At 38.2% G+C, this 16,052-nt stretch overlaps 3 protein-coding genes across 3 annotated transcripts in view; 2 read left to right on the forward strand and 1 right to left on the reverse strand.

Annotated features, from left to right (window-relative positions):
- nav1b (neuron navigator 1b) overlaps nt 1-11,411 on the reverse strand; it is an 83,631-nt gene extending 72,220 nt beyond the window's left edge. The window contains exon 1 of the mRNA XM_085274965.1: nt 11,175-11,411. The gene's annotated coding sequence lies outside the window, so the exon portion shown is untranslated. The remainder of the gene's footprint in view (nt 1-11,174) is intronic.
- Nucleotides 500-5,109, forward strand: csrp1b (cysteine and glycine-rich protein 1b). The gene is made up of 6 exons (XM_085274963.1): nt 500-654; nt 1,512-1,621; nt 2,072-2,240; nt 2,500-2,629; nt 2,723-2,816; nt 3,643-5,109. The coding sequence occupies exons 2-6, from the start codon at nt 1,513-1,515 to the stop codon at nt 3,717-3,719; spliced, it is 579 nt and encodes a 192-aa protein (XP_085131089.1). The 5' UTR covers nt 500-654; nt 1,512; the 3' UTR covers nt 3,720-5,109.
- On the forward strand, nt 9,462-10,920 carry tnni1b (troponin I type 1b (skeletal, slow)). Its single transcript, XM_085274972.1, has 5 exons — nt 9,462-9,611; nt 9,702-9,833; nt 9,965-10,054; nt 10,221-10,397; nt 10,607-10,920. The coding sequence occupies exons 1-5, from the start codon at nt 9,603-9,605 to the stop codon at nt 10,709-10,711; spliced, it is 513 nt and encodes a 170-aa protein (XP_085131098.1). The 5' UTR covers nt 9,462-9,602; the 3' UTR covers nt 10,712-10,920.
- Nucleotides 11,412-16,052: the final 4,641 nt, after the last annotated feature.

A 16,052-nucleotide genomic window follows, 5' to 3' on the forward strand; every position in this document is an offset into this window, starting at 1 on the left:
TTCAGGTGCTCCCTTTAGGGGTCAACAACAGCTCATCTGCTTCCATCTCACTCTATCCTCAGGACCATCTTCTGTCACACCACCCCTCTGCATTTCCTCCATCACCACATTCATCCTTCTATGAGGTCTTAATCATTCTCTCTTGCCTGGCAGCTCCATATTCAACATCCTTTACCCATAATACCTACTATTCCTCCTCTGCACATGTGCAAACAATATAAGCCCTGTCTCTCTGTTGCTTTGACCATGTGTGTGTGTGTTTAAAAATAAGTCATTAAATGATGTTTATCTAATATTTACATCAGTTTTCAATTCTCAAAGCTCTCAAAATTCAACCTTTTACCTCTTCTTACCACTTGGGACAACGAGTGTGCAAACTTACAAGTTGCAGACATTTAGCACAATATAAAACACATGCCACGACAGTGAATCTTCATTCCTTCTCTCTCCCATCTCTCGATAACTACTCATTATCTTCCTCCTCCTCTTCCTCCCTGCATCTCTCTCCCTCCGTGTCTTTTTGTCACAGCTCCTCCCTCACTTCAACATGGGCCTCCCTCTGTTTCTCTGCTAACAAGTGTCTCTTCTCAGCTCAGCTGTCTCACTGTTTCATCAAACACCCACTGAGAGGAGCGTCGCTTTGACTTGTTACGGGTAAGATAAATCTGAATAATTTTTTATATCTCAGCACTTAATCATACAATTTCACGCTGCAGCACAAATTTGTCTTTACTTTGTGCAAGCAATAAATGCACGATGGAAGTTTTACTTGAAATTGAAATGTTTGGGGGTTTTTTGTTTTTGTTTTTTTAAATTGGGAGTAAATATAATAACGTAAAAGAAGCACTGTAGACATACAATTTAGAAATAGTCAAGAGGCTTTTCCTGAGCATCAGTAGCACTGGCATCCAATAAGAAATAACTGCTGTTTAATATCTAAAAATACCTTCAAACAAACTTTCATTTGAGACAATTTTATGTGTGATTAGAAATAATTAACTATACATAAAAAAACAAAACAATGTTGGATCATCAAAAGTTGTTAACAATGCTGTTGTGACTACAAAACAAATTAAAGGTAGATTATTTGATTTCTCTGTGTATGATAGCACGAGCCAGGCATATCTGAAATGTCACATAGTGTGTTTGCCATTAAAATGCTTTGAATTTTTGAAACCCAGAGCGATATTGATGTGGTGTTTATACAGAGCCTCACGTCATTTTATCTGAGTAAGCTGGTTTAGTGCTATCTAAAAAATGCAAGATACTTTGCATTTTACAATAAGGTCTGAACAGCCCTTCTGTTATCCACTCAACCCAGCAGGCTTAAACTGGAAAACAGAAGAAAGAGCAATATATCAGAGAAAACTGGTGCTTCTCCTTTTATAGGAATTGTTGTATCTAGCCTCAAGTGCTGCAGAAGGCCTCTGTCTACTGACCAAGAATGATCTGAACATTATATATACAATGGATGAGAAATATACATAAGCAGCTCTCCTGTGTGTTTGCAGAATGCCTTTAGGGGGAGGAAATAAGTGTGGCTGCTGCCAGAAACCTGTCTACTTTGCTGAGGAAGTGCAGTGTGAGGGAAAGAGCTGGCATAAATCCTGTTTTCTGTGCAGTAAGTATTGAGAACTTAAGGTAATCCGAATCATTTGATCAACAACTTCTTTAAATCATAAGAAGTGCCCGGCGGGAATGCAGAGTATTTGGCATCACAGGAGTAAAGTGAGCATCCACAGCTTTTCACTAAGACATCTCAGTCCTTATTTGGATCCACTGCAAACACGTGACAAATACTTGGGCTTCCTTTTATGGCGAAGGAAGGTACACACACTCAGTCTCAAACACTGAGCAGTATTTATCTGAGACTGCCACTGTGGTGTACACCATTCCCTTCTGTCACACAGACTTTGTGGGTATGCCACAGCTAAACATCTGTTTTTAAAAAAAATGGCGGCTTGTGGTGGGTGACTGCTTTTGAAAGATAAGCTCGTGCTGTAGATGCTTGAGAACTAACGAAAGAAAACTATGTGTATATTTGTTTTTCTCCCTTTATCTCTGTTTTAAGTGGTGTGTAAGAAAAACTTGGACAGCACAACTGTGGCTGTTCATGTGGATGAGATCTACTGCAAATCCTGCTATGGCAAGAAATATGGGCCAAAAGGCTATGGCTACGGAGGTGGAGCTGGCACGCTGAGTATGGATACAGGAGAGGGTCTTGGAATCAAGCCTGAAGTGTGAGAAAAACAACTTCCTCCTTTCTTTAACTGCTGAAACATTCAGATATATAACAAAGAACTCTATAATCAAAACAAAGACTAATATTTTATGTATGTTTGATTTACCACATGATATAATAAAACACACCAAACCTCTTCAGGTTCTGTATTTAAAGCTTAAATGACAGATGAGTACGAGGAAAGAAATACATTGATTTTTTTTTCTTAATTCCATATGAAAAGCTTTCCCCCCCCCCTCTTTCTCTTCTAATGGCAGGCAAGCTCCTCATCGCCCCACAAATAACCCCAACTCCTCCAAGTTTGCCCAGAAAGCAGGAGGCTCAGATGTGTGTCCACGCTGTGGGAAAACAGTGTATGCAGCAGAGAAGGTTATTGGGGGAGGCAATGTAAGAAAGAGAAAAGCTGCAGTCTCAATGTGCAGTCTTGTTTCAAAATAAAAGTAGATGACGATTTAAAACATTTCTTCCATGTCTCTTCAGTCATGGCATAAGAGCTGTTTTCGCTGTGCCAAATGTGGAAAAGGACTGGAGTCCACAACCCTTGCTGATAGAGATGGGGAGATCTACTGTAAAGGTTTGTGTATAAAAGTATTATCTAAAAGACAAAAATATCCCCGGGTTCAAACTGATTAAATATAGAAAATGCCATTTTTTCTTGTGTAATAAGTGTATAGTACATTTATATTATATTACCATATTTTAATTACCAAATAAAGACAAACTGACATGTCAGTTTATAACTGACAAAATAATAAAGCATATTAAACACTTCCCATCTGTCTGTTCAGTCACTCAACTGAGTAAAAAGACAAAATAACATTGAAAATCACTATGATATCTCTGGTATGTTTGAGTTGAACTGCATGTCCACTGCCAAATTACTTGAGACAGATGCTCAAATGGCAGCAGCTCTGACACATTGACCAAGATTTCATTAAATTTATGCATTCATTTTTTTTTATTTTTTTTTTAAATTAACACCAATTCTAATGACAGGCCTAATTGATTTTACGACTGTAAGGCCAATCCAATATTCAATGATCAATGAGGCCAATCCAACACTTTGTGCGATATTCATTAATAACAGGAACATTTCAGTAGACAATTAAGAATATGTTTTCCCACACATTCCTTCCGTCTTCCATCAGAAAGCACTAACACGTTTATGCATTGCAAAATGGTCCACTATAGGCCTTTCTCAGTTCTAAAAAAAACTTCTAAGTGCATTCGTAGTAAACCCTTGACAAACAGCAATAAAATTATAATTTCCCAGTATATAGTTAATATTTTATATGCTTAAATGTTGATATCCTTATCAAGCTCATAATTCCAGCATTAGTTCTATATTCTATATACAAATTATGCACAGGATTTCTCATTCATTTTAATTTCCTTTACAGGTTGCTATGCAAAGAACTTTGGTCCAAAGGGTTTTGGCTTTGGTCAGGGTGCAGGCGCTCTTGCTCATTCCCAGTAAAGCCTGAAGCCTTAGCTCACCTGGGACTGACATCTGGTGGGCTCCGATATCACAGCTTCTGGGATCTCTCAGTCAACATGAAGCTTATTTCACTTTGCCCTTTCACTTTAGCTACAGGCAATGAAAAATGAAAGAAGCACACATCAGCAGCTCTTTGAAAATATTCACCAACCAAAGTCTGCTCCTTACTTGATGTTGCATTAGACTCCAGTGTATACAACCCCAAGTCCAAAAAAAGTTGGGATGTGTACGTGTTATAAATAAAGATGGACAGAAGTGATTTGCAAATCTCATAAATCTATATTTTATTCACAATGGAACACAGAAAAGGCATTACATGCTTAAAATGAGGTATTTTACTTTTTCATTTTGAATTTGCTGGCAGCAGCATCGTTCAAATAATTTGGGATCACGACAGCAAAGGAAGTGCAAACGTAAGACTAAAAAACACAAAGCAGTAGGAACAGAAATTCAACAATCTGGAAAACACTGCATCCACAAATTGATGATCAGCATTCTGAAATTTTACCAGAAAGTAATATACCATCATCAAAAGATTGAGAGAATCTGAAGAAATCTGTGTCCAAGGGACAAAAATGAAAATCAGTACTGGAATCATGTGATCATCAGTAAACTCATCGGGACGACATTAAAAACATAACGGTCATAGATATTGCCTGCATGTACTCAGGAACACCTCTAGAAACCATCGTCTCTCAACACAGTTCACTGTGTCATCCACAAATGCAGGTTAAACCTCTATTATCCAAAGAAGTGCAAATACAGAGGTTACAGAAACAAGTTCCAGACTTGTATGGACCGTTAAAGGAAGACGAGTTGGTACACCGTGGTAAACACGGCCCTGTCACAACTTGCTTGGGACAAGGCTGTGACATGTTTTTGCTGTCAGATTCAAAATGGCCACATTTTATTTTAAATTTGTACATTTTCTCAGTTTACACATTTGCTATGTTTTTTATTTTCTGTTGTGAATAAAATGTGAGTTTGAGATTTGCAAATCATTGCATTCTATTTACCTGATTACATTTGCTACATTGACATAAGTGTAGCAAACACATCTACAAATGTTACACTGACATCTAATTCGTGTGCACTCACTGAGTAGTTAACAATTTGGCTTAAACAGCACTAGAACATGTACACAAAAGCAACTTGGCTTATCGAGTGCTAAATTTAAATAACATCTAAAAATAATAGACAACAAGAACAAAAGAAGAAATTATACACTGACAACTGTGAGAAAACAGTCTTAAATCATGCCTCAGTTACATTGGTGCTGAAGCTTTTCTTACTGCCGAATGTTATAATTAATATCTTAAGAAATGCATTTCTTGCTCTAACACAAAATAAATTTAATGGCAAAAGCAAACAGTAAGTTTGAAAGTTTTCCTTACTTGTCGTAGTGCAAAGTTTTTCATTGTTGTTTTTTTATCTGCTACTCAGATCTGATTAAATCAGCATGCATGTTTATGTGATCTCAAGTGTGCTTGACAATCTTTCTAAATGATTGTCTAACTTAACAACATGCCAGTTGTTGTGGTGAACAACAGAGCCATAGTATTCAGCCCCATCTCTGGCTGCACCGAGGAGTTGGCACACTGGCCAAAGCGCTATGCAGCTGTGGTGGTGGTATTTGTACCACCACCACAGATGTGTGAGTCACATCGGCAACAAAACTACAGCAGAAAGTCACGCAAACATCAAGTGTTACAGGGAAAAGCGCAACTCTTTCATTTTGTTGATATGCTTACATAAATATGCACTAGTCACCAGAATGTTATGGCTAATATTGTGTAGGCGATCCAGTTGCAGCTGAGGGTTTCCTGTGGTGTCTGCTATGGACTGAACTTATTCTCTCCTTCATTCTTTCTTGGCAGTCTGGTGGCAGTTGCAGTCCTGTTTCTTAAAACCAGTGTTTTGTTATGTGTTGTTTGGGAGTGCCATTGCCGTAGGGATTTGTGCCATTTTGGAACAATGTTTATGTGGGTGGTAACATACAGATAAGAGTCAGTACTCAAGCTTTTTGAATCGACAGCATTATCAATCACACATCCCTCGTCTGTGATTTTAATGGTGCAGCAGTTTGTGTTAAATAGGAAAACCCCACAGATCCCCTTAAGCCAGTTTCTGTAGAAAGCAACAGAGTAGCACTCCATCACAATAAGATGCATTTTTCAATTATCAATAGGTCCGTCTTTAAATTTCTCCATATATTGACGTAATGTTGGTGTACTTGTTATACACTACCATATCACATTAAAAATCCAAGAGCAAAGAAGGGAATATGCCATCATGTGACCACTCAGTGACAGGGCACTCAGTTCTATGTCATATCAGACTTTACAGAACAAGTACTGGCAGTTTATCCACATACACAGTAATAAAACCTGAATCATTCGGTTGACATTTTAAAGTTTTTTGTCTTAGAAAAAAACAAACAAACAAACAAAAAAAAAAAAAAAAAAACCCAGAAAACACCCAGAGACTAGTGCAATGTACACCACATAATCCCTTTTCATCTGTATTTATCCTTCCTGCTTCCTGGAAACAGTGCTACAAACACTCACAGGACTGCCGATTCTGCCATATATGCTGTGGAATCAGAATCAGCTGCCATGAGCTAGGAGGGCAACTCAAATCAGATGCAGGGATTGAGTCCTGACTTAGTGAGAGCAAAAGATTATTTCCTGCATAGTCCATTTCACATCCTTGCTTCAAAAATAATAAATAAATAATAATAAGACACAGCTTGAATTATAACTGAAAGAGTACAAACACATTGTACTCTTGCTATAGTTTTGAAAAACTAAATGTTTTCCCAGCTTTCAGTCATCACTGGGTGACAGGCCTGGGCTGTCCCAAGTCCCAGTCTTGCCTTTTGATCTGCCCCTTTATAAAAGCAACACATCAAACAAATACAACCATCAATTTAAGAGTCTTCTGATTAAAGATGACTGTTTGTGTCCCATACTTGACAGAGCTTCAACATAGTTACTTTGTCAAATAACTGTTTGTGTTCCAGCAGTCAGGATGTCCACTGGACAGGCGCGTAGCCATTTGACTGACTATACTGCAAACTCATGGCAACCACCCTCTATCCTTTCTGGCTGCTGCAGTTTCTGATATTGACAGCATATATGGAAACAATATAGTGCCCCACTTCTGGTCACATGCGACCAACAGGTGGTGCCCGTTATCCAGCAGATCTAGGCTTTAGCAAATTTACAGCCACATGTTTTAGGCTCTGTGGATGGTTATATCCGGCTCTCTGTGTGAACTCTAGATCAAAGCTGCTGTATCAAATTAGGACTTTGTTAGGCTATTATGTACATGACTGACTTTCAAACTGGACTTTCATGTTTGTTGTACTAAGTGGAGAGTATGTCGGTAACACAAACATCGCCCAGACACAAATAATTTCATGGATTACTTTAAGGACTTACTGTCCTTGTGAGTGTGAACTGAGCACACAAATGTGTGTTCACAAAGACAGCCATATTCATCTGTGTTTTTATTTTGCTTGGAGCACACAAACCCCCAAATGCAAAGCATGCACACAATTGCAGACCGAGACCCAGTATCAAAGAGTGGCAGCATCACACGGTGTTGCAATTTGTCTATGTTTAGTTGTGAGGCCGTGGCCAAATGAACACTGGAAACTGCATTCCTGTCTTAAAACCAAGGGCTTAATGTTGTCTGCAGCCATTATCCTAATCAGACCAATGGGGCCCTTCAGTCTCAAAGGGGACATGGCAAGTCTCCAGTGTCTCTTTCAACAGCCACAGAAAACCTCAGAAAATCATCTGTACTAACAAGACAGACTGTAGGCTGCTTTATAGTTGATTTAACTGAGGTGATGAGGAGGTATACACAAAACTCTGACCAAATGTCAGAAGAAAACAATAACTGATCCCGCCTAGAATTTTAAATAATTTACTTTTGTAAAAACAGACTAAAGATGAAAAATTTATTCAGAATGATGTTGTTTATGCCACTTTGCCACACATTAAAGTTCACACATATTATTATGAAGAATAGAAAAGCGGTGATCTGTCAACACAACACAAGCAGCACAGGCACGATTATCTTGAGACCACCCCCTCTTATGGTGTGTGTGTGTTTTTCTATTTAAGTCTTATTGTGATAGAGAGGAGGGCCAAAAGGGAGCTGGAGATAAATGTTTCACTGTTCTTCTCTCCATCACTTCGTCTTTGTCTGCATCCACAACATCAGCAAAGAAAGGTAATGGCATAGTCTTCCTGCTACACAGAATACTAGCCAGTGTAGTTTTCCCTGTTCTTTTTCACTTTGTAATATATTAATTTTCAATATATAATTTTATTACCAATATATAAACTGCTGGTATTTAAGAAAAGATCAAATAATATTTTTTTTCCAGATAATACTTTGGTCTATTTCAGCAAATAGCAAAAAGTAATAATAATTTAAAAAAAAAAAAAAAAAAAAAAAAAAACGACATGTATTACAGGTTACCTGAACCGAAGGTGACAACTCCTTTTTTTGGTTGAGTTTGATCAGTAGTCTGACATTCAAAGATTTAAAGTTCAATTACCTACAGGAAGAAAAGCAAATCATGATAGTTCTTTTCTTGTGCAAGAATTTAAAATTGTTTTTCATAAACCATAAAAATAACAAATATGTCAAACAGTAAATAACCTGAATAGCAGGAAATGTATTGCTCTTTTTAAAGCATTACAACAAAGCACTCCCAGTTGTTGATCTGCTAACACTGTTCAGTAGCTCAATAGAAACCTGTAATCCGCAACTAGATTCAGTTCACTCCCTTAAGCAAGAAAAGGCCAAACTGCTTACTTCAAGACAATAAATTATGAAGGGTGTCTGCTTGTTTTGTCTAATGTGGCTATAAGCTAAATATCTGCATGGCTATAAATTAAAACAACAAAGTACTGTAACACAATATGTTACACCATCGATGGAGAAAAAAGAATATATGTGTCATATAACTTGGTGAACATCAGTCATGCAGTTTAAGTCTGGGATGTTCTAAGATTTATAGAGCCAGTCTATATTTGTGTCTTGATGCTACAAAGCAGTGAGGGGGAAAGTGGGAAATAAATGCTATCAGGAGTGGCTGCCATGTCGAGGGCCTGGCATGCTTTTCCATGTCTGCCATCACTTCCCTTTCATTGTTATCAGCACTGAGAGGCAACTAGATGATTTTATCCAGGAGGCTCAATGAGCACAAAGTAACAATGTCTGATAAATTTAATAAAATAAAAAAAACATTGCTAGATAAAGTAAAGTTTTGTCATCCGTTATCAATTTCATGAATAACCGACCTCACTTGTCGTAAAAAATCTGGTATAACAGGCCTTGGGATATCTCTAATGTATACTTTACCGGTAAGTCTTTTAACACTATACCATTGACTCACCCATTGTGTCTTTCAGTGGTTCCCACTGTCAAGCACTTCAAAAACAAAAGGTTTTATTTTTGTCTTCCAGGGGGAATTGAATAGTCAAGATGCCTGAGAAAGCGTAAGTATATTGAGTTTCTATTATTATTTTAATTGCCGATTGAGAGGATCATTTACAAACAGTAAATAGAATTTCCGTAGAAATATAATTTAAACATGGCAGGAGCAGTCAAGAATTACAATGAATTGAATTTCCTGTCATCAATAATAAAGCACTAATGTTGGCCTTCTGTTTCAACCAACAGACCAGAGGTAAGACTGAACTAAATATATTTACACTTACTAATGCTTCAAAAACAGCCACTTCAATCAGCATTACTGTAGACTAATAAAATGCCACAATATGATTAAAGAAACTGTGCTTTTTGCAGAGGAAATCTAAAATCTCAGCCTCTCGCAAGCTCATGCTGAAGGTGAGTAATCTGCAGCATTTGGCACACAATAATATCTCACTCAGAAGGATCGATCAAATAATTACATTTACTTGGTGTATCGTGTTTCAGAGCTTGATGGTAGCCAAGGCCAAGGAGGAACTGGAGCAGGAGATTGTAGAAAAAGACGAGCAAAAGGCAAAGTTTCTGGAGGAAAAAGCTCCTCCAATACGGACCGGTGGCCTCTCCTTAGCAGAGCTACGGGTACCATTTAACATTCATCATCATTTTGTTGCCACCCACAGACTAAAGTTACGTGTGGTTACAGAAATTACACTGTCAAGAACTCAGCTATTCATCTCAGGACATTACGGGGAAATGATCTAACTTTGCAGATATTATGTGAGGAGCTGCATACCAGAATAGATGTGGTGGACGAGGAGCGCTATGATATTGAAGCCAAGGTCTTGCATAACACCAGAGAGGTAAAAAACACAACTGTAGCAAAACTAAAAAAACAAAAAAACAAAACTAAAATAAATGTATATATCAACATCAAATAGATACATATATATCTGTATGTCACTTTATAATATCTTATTTTGGCTTCAGATAAAAGGTAAGGGGTTTATGTCAAATTATCACCTCTAGATCAAAGACCTGAACATCAAGGTATTGGACTTGCGAGGGAAGTTCAAGAGACCTAACCTGAGAAGGGTGAGGGTCTCTGCTGATGCCATCCTGCGCTCCCTACTGGGCTCTAAACACAAGGTCTCTTTGGATCTGCGAGCTAACCTAAAATCCGTCAAAAAGGAGGACACAGAAAAGGTGAAGTCATGAGAAAGAAAAGTAAAATATACAGACACAGCTACTGACAGGAGATGCTTTGGGCAAAAAAAAGAAATTAATACAGATAATCATTTACTCCCCTTGTGCACAAGATGTGCACATCAGGTCTTCTGCTGATGTTCTCGCCAAGTATGAGTGGCAAACTGTGAAAAATCATATCTCTCATATGTATTCTGTGTGTGCTGCAGGAGAAGACAGTGGAGGTGAGTGACTGGAGGAAGAATGTGGAGGCCATGTCAGGCATGGAGGGCCGCAAGAAAATGTTTGATGCTGCAAAAGGCCAAAACCAGTAAAACAGCTGGCGAACAAACAGCTGGCTAACAAACAGCTGGCTAACAAACAGTTGGCTAACAAACAGCTGGCTTTCATCTAATCACCATCACTTGCATACCAAAGATTTCTGAGCACAAAGCATAAGGGATGCTTGGTGACTTCACATATTCAAGTCGTTTAAATACTCAGTATCTTTCCTCAACACTGAAATAAACAGCATCTCTATTCTCATCGTCCCTGAGTCATCTTGTTTCGAAGAAGTGTTCAGTGATTTCTCTGTTTCTTGTTTATTTGTGTAAGACACAGAAGCATATCCTTTGTAATAAAATAGCTTAAATGAAACTTTACTTCAAAAGCACACAGATTCAGTTCTGTACAGCTGCACACGCGAAACAAAATTACCTGCCAAGAGATAAACGTGCTCAACAGTACAGCAACTGGAAATTTGCAGGCTAAGGAAGCATACAAAGTGCACATACTTACTGTAAGTTTGGTAAGTGAACCAGCAAAGACTAAAACCCTGCGGGAAGAATCAGTCTGCCATGAAGACTCCAGGACAGGAAACTCCAGTTTTAGCTCACTCGAGGATGAGAAACAGAGAAGAATCACAGAAGCAATGGAAAAACACCACTGTCTTAAAAACGCATCTGTCCAACATGACTGGACTTTTTGTGGACGATGAAAACGCCACACGAACCTGGTACTGGAGCTAAACACTGGGCTGGGGACCAGTAGTTTAAATAGACCGCGTCATTGCAGCCTGCGCATGCTCCGTGTAGCCAAAAAAAAAGACGAAAAAAAGAAAACCACCGCCGTTTATTGAGCAGTGAATTTTGCACATGTCCCTGCATAGGTCAATAGACTAGACACCACGTTGTCATTTGCCGACACTAGCCAAGTGTGCTTGTAAGTTCTGGGACCACACCCATCTCTGAAAATATGTTTATCGACTCGATGTGAAATATATGACGACGTGGATGACTGAGAACCTTCACAGACGAAATACCTTTTTCACGGTATTGCAAATTTCCGTTTAGTCTTGGACAACTTCTAACTAAAATGCCCACCAAGCAAGTTTTCACAAGTCAGAAGAATATAGTCTCCTTTCAGTCTCACTTCTCTCAGAAAGAAGGAATATGTTTCCAAAATGAAAAGCAGAGAAAATTGTTTTCCCCTGCATGCATCAGGAAAAGAAAAGGGGGGTTCATGTGGGTTGTAACCCTCAGGTAATAGGCCTACTTAAAACAGCTGAAGTTGTTGTTGACCCAACCTGTGCACGGAACCTTTCACCTGTAACCTCTTAACCATCATTTTCATGTGAGCTGGTGCACTGAGTGGTGACCAGTGTGTGACAGTCACTTTTCTTTCTTTATATTTCCGACATATAAAGAAACATAATAAACGGTAGTTTCTGCTGTTGGATTGGATCTAATAAGGGGGGAAGTTTGGTATTTTGCTAAATTGCCCCCCATTAGTTACTGATGACCAAGGATGCTCAAAATAATTCCTAAAGATTGCAAACTGGTGCTCTGGTCCATATCAGCAAATGTTGGTTTTACCACACGGTGGCAGTATTTGCTTATGACTTCACTTCAAACAACGAGAATAATTGTGGGTTCGGTAATGAATGCATCGAGTAAACGTTCAGATGAAAAAGCTATCAATTAAGTGAAAGTTGCAGTGATAGCCGGTGGTACAGTAAGAAAAACAAAACGTGCTGGAGTTAAGAGTCTGTGTGTCGTGGAATTAAAGGGAATTTTATAAGTGGAATTACGAGGAATAAACCTAAAGGCTTATCTGTGTTGTTTTAATCGTCGACTCAGGTGCCAGAAAGGCGGGGTTTTTCAGCAATAAAGTCAAGAAGAGAAGGTGTGACTTGACGGCTTTTGATCCATTCCGCTAAACAAATATTTAGAAAGTAATATGACGTCTAAAAGGAGGAAAAACAAGTTTGATTTCAAAAACGAATAAAGCCTAACATGGCTTACGAACATCTGTTTTACATACTATACAGAGGCGATTCTAGGTTCAAACGTAGAGGGGCTCAGCTCTCGATCAGAATGACAGCAGTGCCTTGCAATTAATATTAATGGCATATGCTGTTTGCATATGCAATTACAGTTTTTTTTTATTGGTTTGGCGCAGTTTTCACAAGCAATTGGTACATTTTCAAAACTCTTAGTACTTATGTCACAACAGATCATCAAAAGTGCACGTTTTTCAAACATTTCAGCATATTTCCAATTGTGTCAGTATAATACACATAATGACAAAATATCCTTTTCACTACACAAAATAAGTGTTTCATCTAAATAAATGTTTTGTTCACAGTTACTGCCTTTCATAATGTTATCACTATCAAATTTTTGATTTGCACCTCTTATTATTCAGTTTAATACATTTGTCTATCATTTAATTCAACTGATCTTAATGTTTAATCAATGAATCCTTCATTATGTCCATGGATTTTCAACTTGACTGATTGTTGTCTGGTCATTTGTAAGTTACACATTGCTGCAAGAGCAAGAGGTGGTGGTGCTCCTCGACAGAGAGGTGGTCTTCAGAGAAATGTAGGCAGAAGACAACGCACCATCATCTCTAATGAAGTCCGGGCCATCATTGTTGACCATGTGGTTAACAGAGGCTTTACCATGGCTGAGGCTGCCAGGTTGGTACAGCCTAATTTACAAAGGTCAACTTTCAGCTCTATCATCAGAACGTTTCGCCAAGAAAACTGGTATGTCTGCTATAGCAACTTCACTTCTAAAATATAGTACTCTATTGTATAGATGAACAACATGTAATTGTCAGTTTACAGTAATGTAATTTGTAATACTTCAATATTGACAGTATATGATTGTCCTCAGAATTAACAGGAGACAACCTGGTGGTGGTCGCCCACGTGTTTTGACTGACCAGCAGGAGTTGGCTGTGGTGGAAATGGTCAGGGCAAGGAATGACATACGGCTGTCTGAAATCAAACAGGCTATTGAGAACAACAATGACACCTTTGCCAATGTGCCATCAATTAGCCTTCCAACGATTACCCGGCTTTTGAAGAAGCACCAGGTTTCCATGAAACAAATTTACTTGGTTCCTTTTGAGAGGAACAATGTCTGGGTGAAACAACTGTGTTCAGAATATATTCAGGTACAACACTAAACTGGCATGCAATTACTGTAACAGTACTGACAACTATTATTTGTAAAAAAAAACTAACTAAATTATCATTTTAGAGGGTGATGGAGCTGGACACTGCTGTGAATCATCACAAGTATATTTTTGTTGATGAGGCCGGTTTCAATCTGGCAAAAACTAGACGCAGAGGACGTAACCTTATTGGACAAAGGGCTACCATCCAAGTCCCTGGACAACGTGGAGGAAACATCTCAATGGGTGCAGCTATATCTGAAGATGGTGTGGTAGGCTGTAGACCAGTTCTAGGGTCATACAACACTGAACACCTGATAGTTTTTTTTTTAAATGAACTGGAGCAGGCCTGTCAGGGAGAAGACATTGTCTATGTTGTTGTGTGGGACAATGTCAGCTTCCACCATGCACAGCTGGTTCAGGAATGGTTTCAAACACATCCTCGCTTCATGACACTCTATCTTCCACCATATTCCCCTTTCCTCAACCCAATTGAGGAATTCTTCTCTACATGGAGGTGGAAGGTGTATGATCGCCATCCCCATGAGCATGTCTCCCTTCTTCAAGCCATGTGTGAAGCTTGTGGTGATATAACTGCTGAGCAATGTCAAGCCTGGATTCGTCATGCCAGGAGATTTTTCCCACGGTGCCTGAACAACGAAGACATGCATTGTGATGTTGATGATGGCCCAATGTTAATAACCGGCTTGATTAATTGTGTAAAAGTGATAAAAATAAAATAAAAAATATATTGTGCTTATGTAAATGACTTGTTGTTTTTTCTCCCTTTTTCGTGTGTGTATATGTGTATATGTGTGTGTATATATGTATATATTATATATATATATATATGTATATATTATATATATATGTATGTGTTGTTGTTTTTTTTTTTGGTTATGCCTGAACATAAGTGTAATATTTGCTGTGTAAAGTTTTACAGTTCAGTTACACTCATTCATCACGAAGGACAATTTGAAACGCTTACCTTGTATTATTTGCTCCTGAATGAAATGATTGGTAAAAGTACTACGTTGAAAAAAGATCTTACTGTTTTGTTTGGGTGAGTAAAGCAAATGTTCTCAGAATATATCACAATGATCATATGTTCTGCAACAATGATTAAGTGGAATGAAAATTTGTGCAAATACAATGAACTCATGACATCAGATTTGAAAGAATGACTAGTGGTGTTACAAATGTGATCAAATGTGAGTTTTGTACTGAGAGATTTGAAAATGCACACTTTAGTTGTGAAAATAGTACCAAACCAATTAAAAAAAACTGTAACCCTTTTCACATTCCCAAACCTCAGTTCAGTTGGATACACATTACAATGCTGGATGAGCGATTGTAGTGTCTAGGAAGGATTCAGAGTGAATAATCACAGATTACAATCTAATCTTCCAGTTTTCTCTCATTTCTCATCCTTCTTCTTCTTCTTTGGTGCAACCCTATAAATACGCGGTACCCCTTTGGCCTTTCCCCTTTTCTACAATTCCCCTGTGGGAGAAATTGGTGTCATTTCTTTCCCAATATTGTACAACACACATATACTGTATATTTAGCCACCCTGATGTTTCTGATTGTGTTTTTAGTTCAGATATTGCCATCATTGTGCCTCTCTTTGGTAGATACTGTAAATGTGTGGTACGTGTGTGCCACATATGTGTTATAGACACAGTTAATAGCATGAACAGATAATTCTTGCTAGCTTGGAAGTTGTGGTGACTTGAATAACCCTCTTCCCTACTGTTTCCATTTGGTTGCAGGGGCTGGGGTGGGCAAGTTAATGACTTGGAGGTCTTTGTTTCTTTTACCTTTCATTGTCAGACATAACGCAGGAACACACCGGTTACACAGACACTTCACAAGTCACAGCGTTGTCCCTGCATTATCAGAACAGTTTACAGTTTGAACATCTTCTTTCTGCCACAGGAACAAACGTCTTACTTAGTCTATTAATGACAAAGCAACAACGTCTCTGTGTGAGTGCACTATAACATCATGACATCAACAACACTGAACATAAAACTTGTTTTCAACCTGATGTAAACATACACGTTTGGAAAATATAACACTGAAGATAATTCCAGAAAATAATTCTAAAATATGCTATTATTAGTGCTATTAATATAGCTATTTTTAGGGGTGCTCTGATGAAATTTGGGGGTGGTTGAGAACCTATGTACTATAACAATGTTAGAGATC

Source organism: Mchenga conophoros, linkage group LG5 (genome assembly GCF_057382185.1).
Source record: "Mchenga conophoros isolate Kocher_MC1m ecotype Shallow Benthic linkage group LG5, M_conophoros_male_GT1.1, whole genome shotgun sequence".
NCBI lineage: Eukaryota > Metazoa > Chordata > Actinopteri > Cichliformes > Cichlidae > Mchenga > Mchenga conophoros.

What these genes read in the sequence shown, in the direction of transcription:
- csrp1b (XM_085274963.1), top strand. Translation starts at nt 1,513, where the DNA reads ATGCCTTTAGGGGGAGGAAATAAGTGTGGCTGCTGCCAGAAACCTGTC. An exon ending in CTTGGAATCAAGCCTGAAGT is followed by an intron (nt 2,241 to 2,499) that starts GTGAGAAAAACA and finishes TTCTAATGGCAG; the next exon opens with GCAAGCTCCTCATCGCCCCA. An exon ending in TGGGGAGATCTACTGTAAAG is followed by an intron (nt 2,817 to 3,642) that starts GTTTGTGTATAA and finishes TTTCCTTTACAG; the next exon opens with GTTGCTATGCAAAGAACTTT.
- tnni1b (XM_085274972.1), top strand. An exon ending in TCTCCTTAGCAGAGCTACGG is followed by an intron (nt 9,834 to 9,964) that starts GTACCATTTAAC and finishes CTAACTTTGCAG; the next exon opens with ATATTATGTGAGGAGCTGCA. An exon ending in AAAAGGAGGACACAGAAAAG is followed by an intron (nt 10,398 to 10,606) that starts GTGAAGTCATGA and finishes TGTGTGCTGCAG; the next exon opens with GAGAAGACAGTGGAGGTGAG.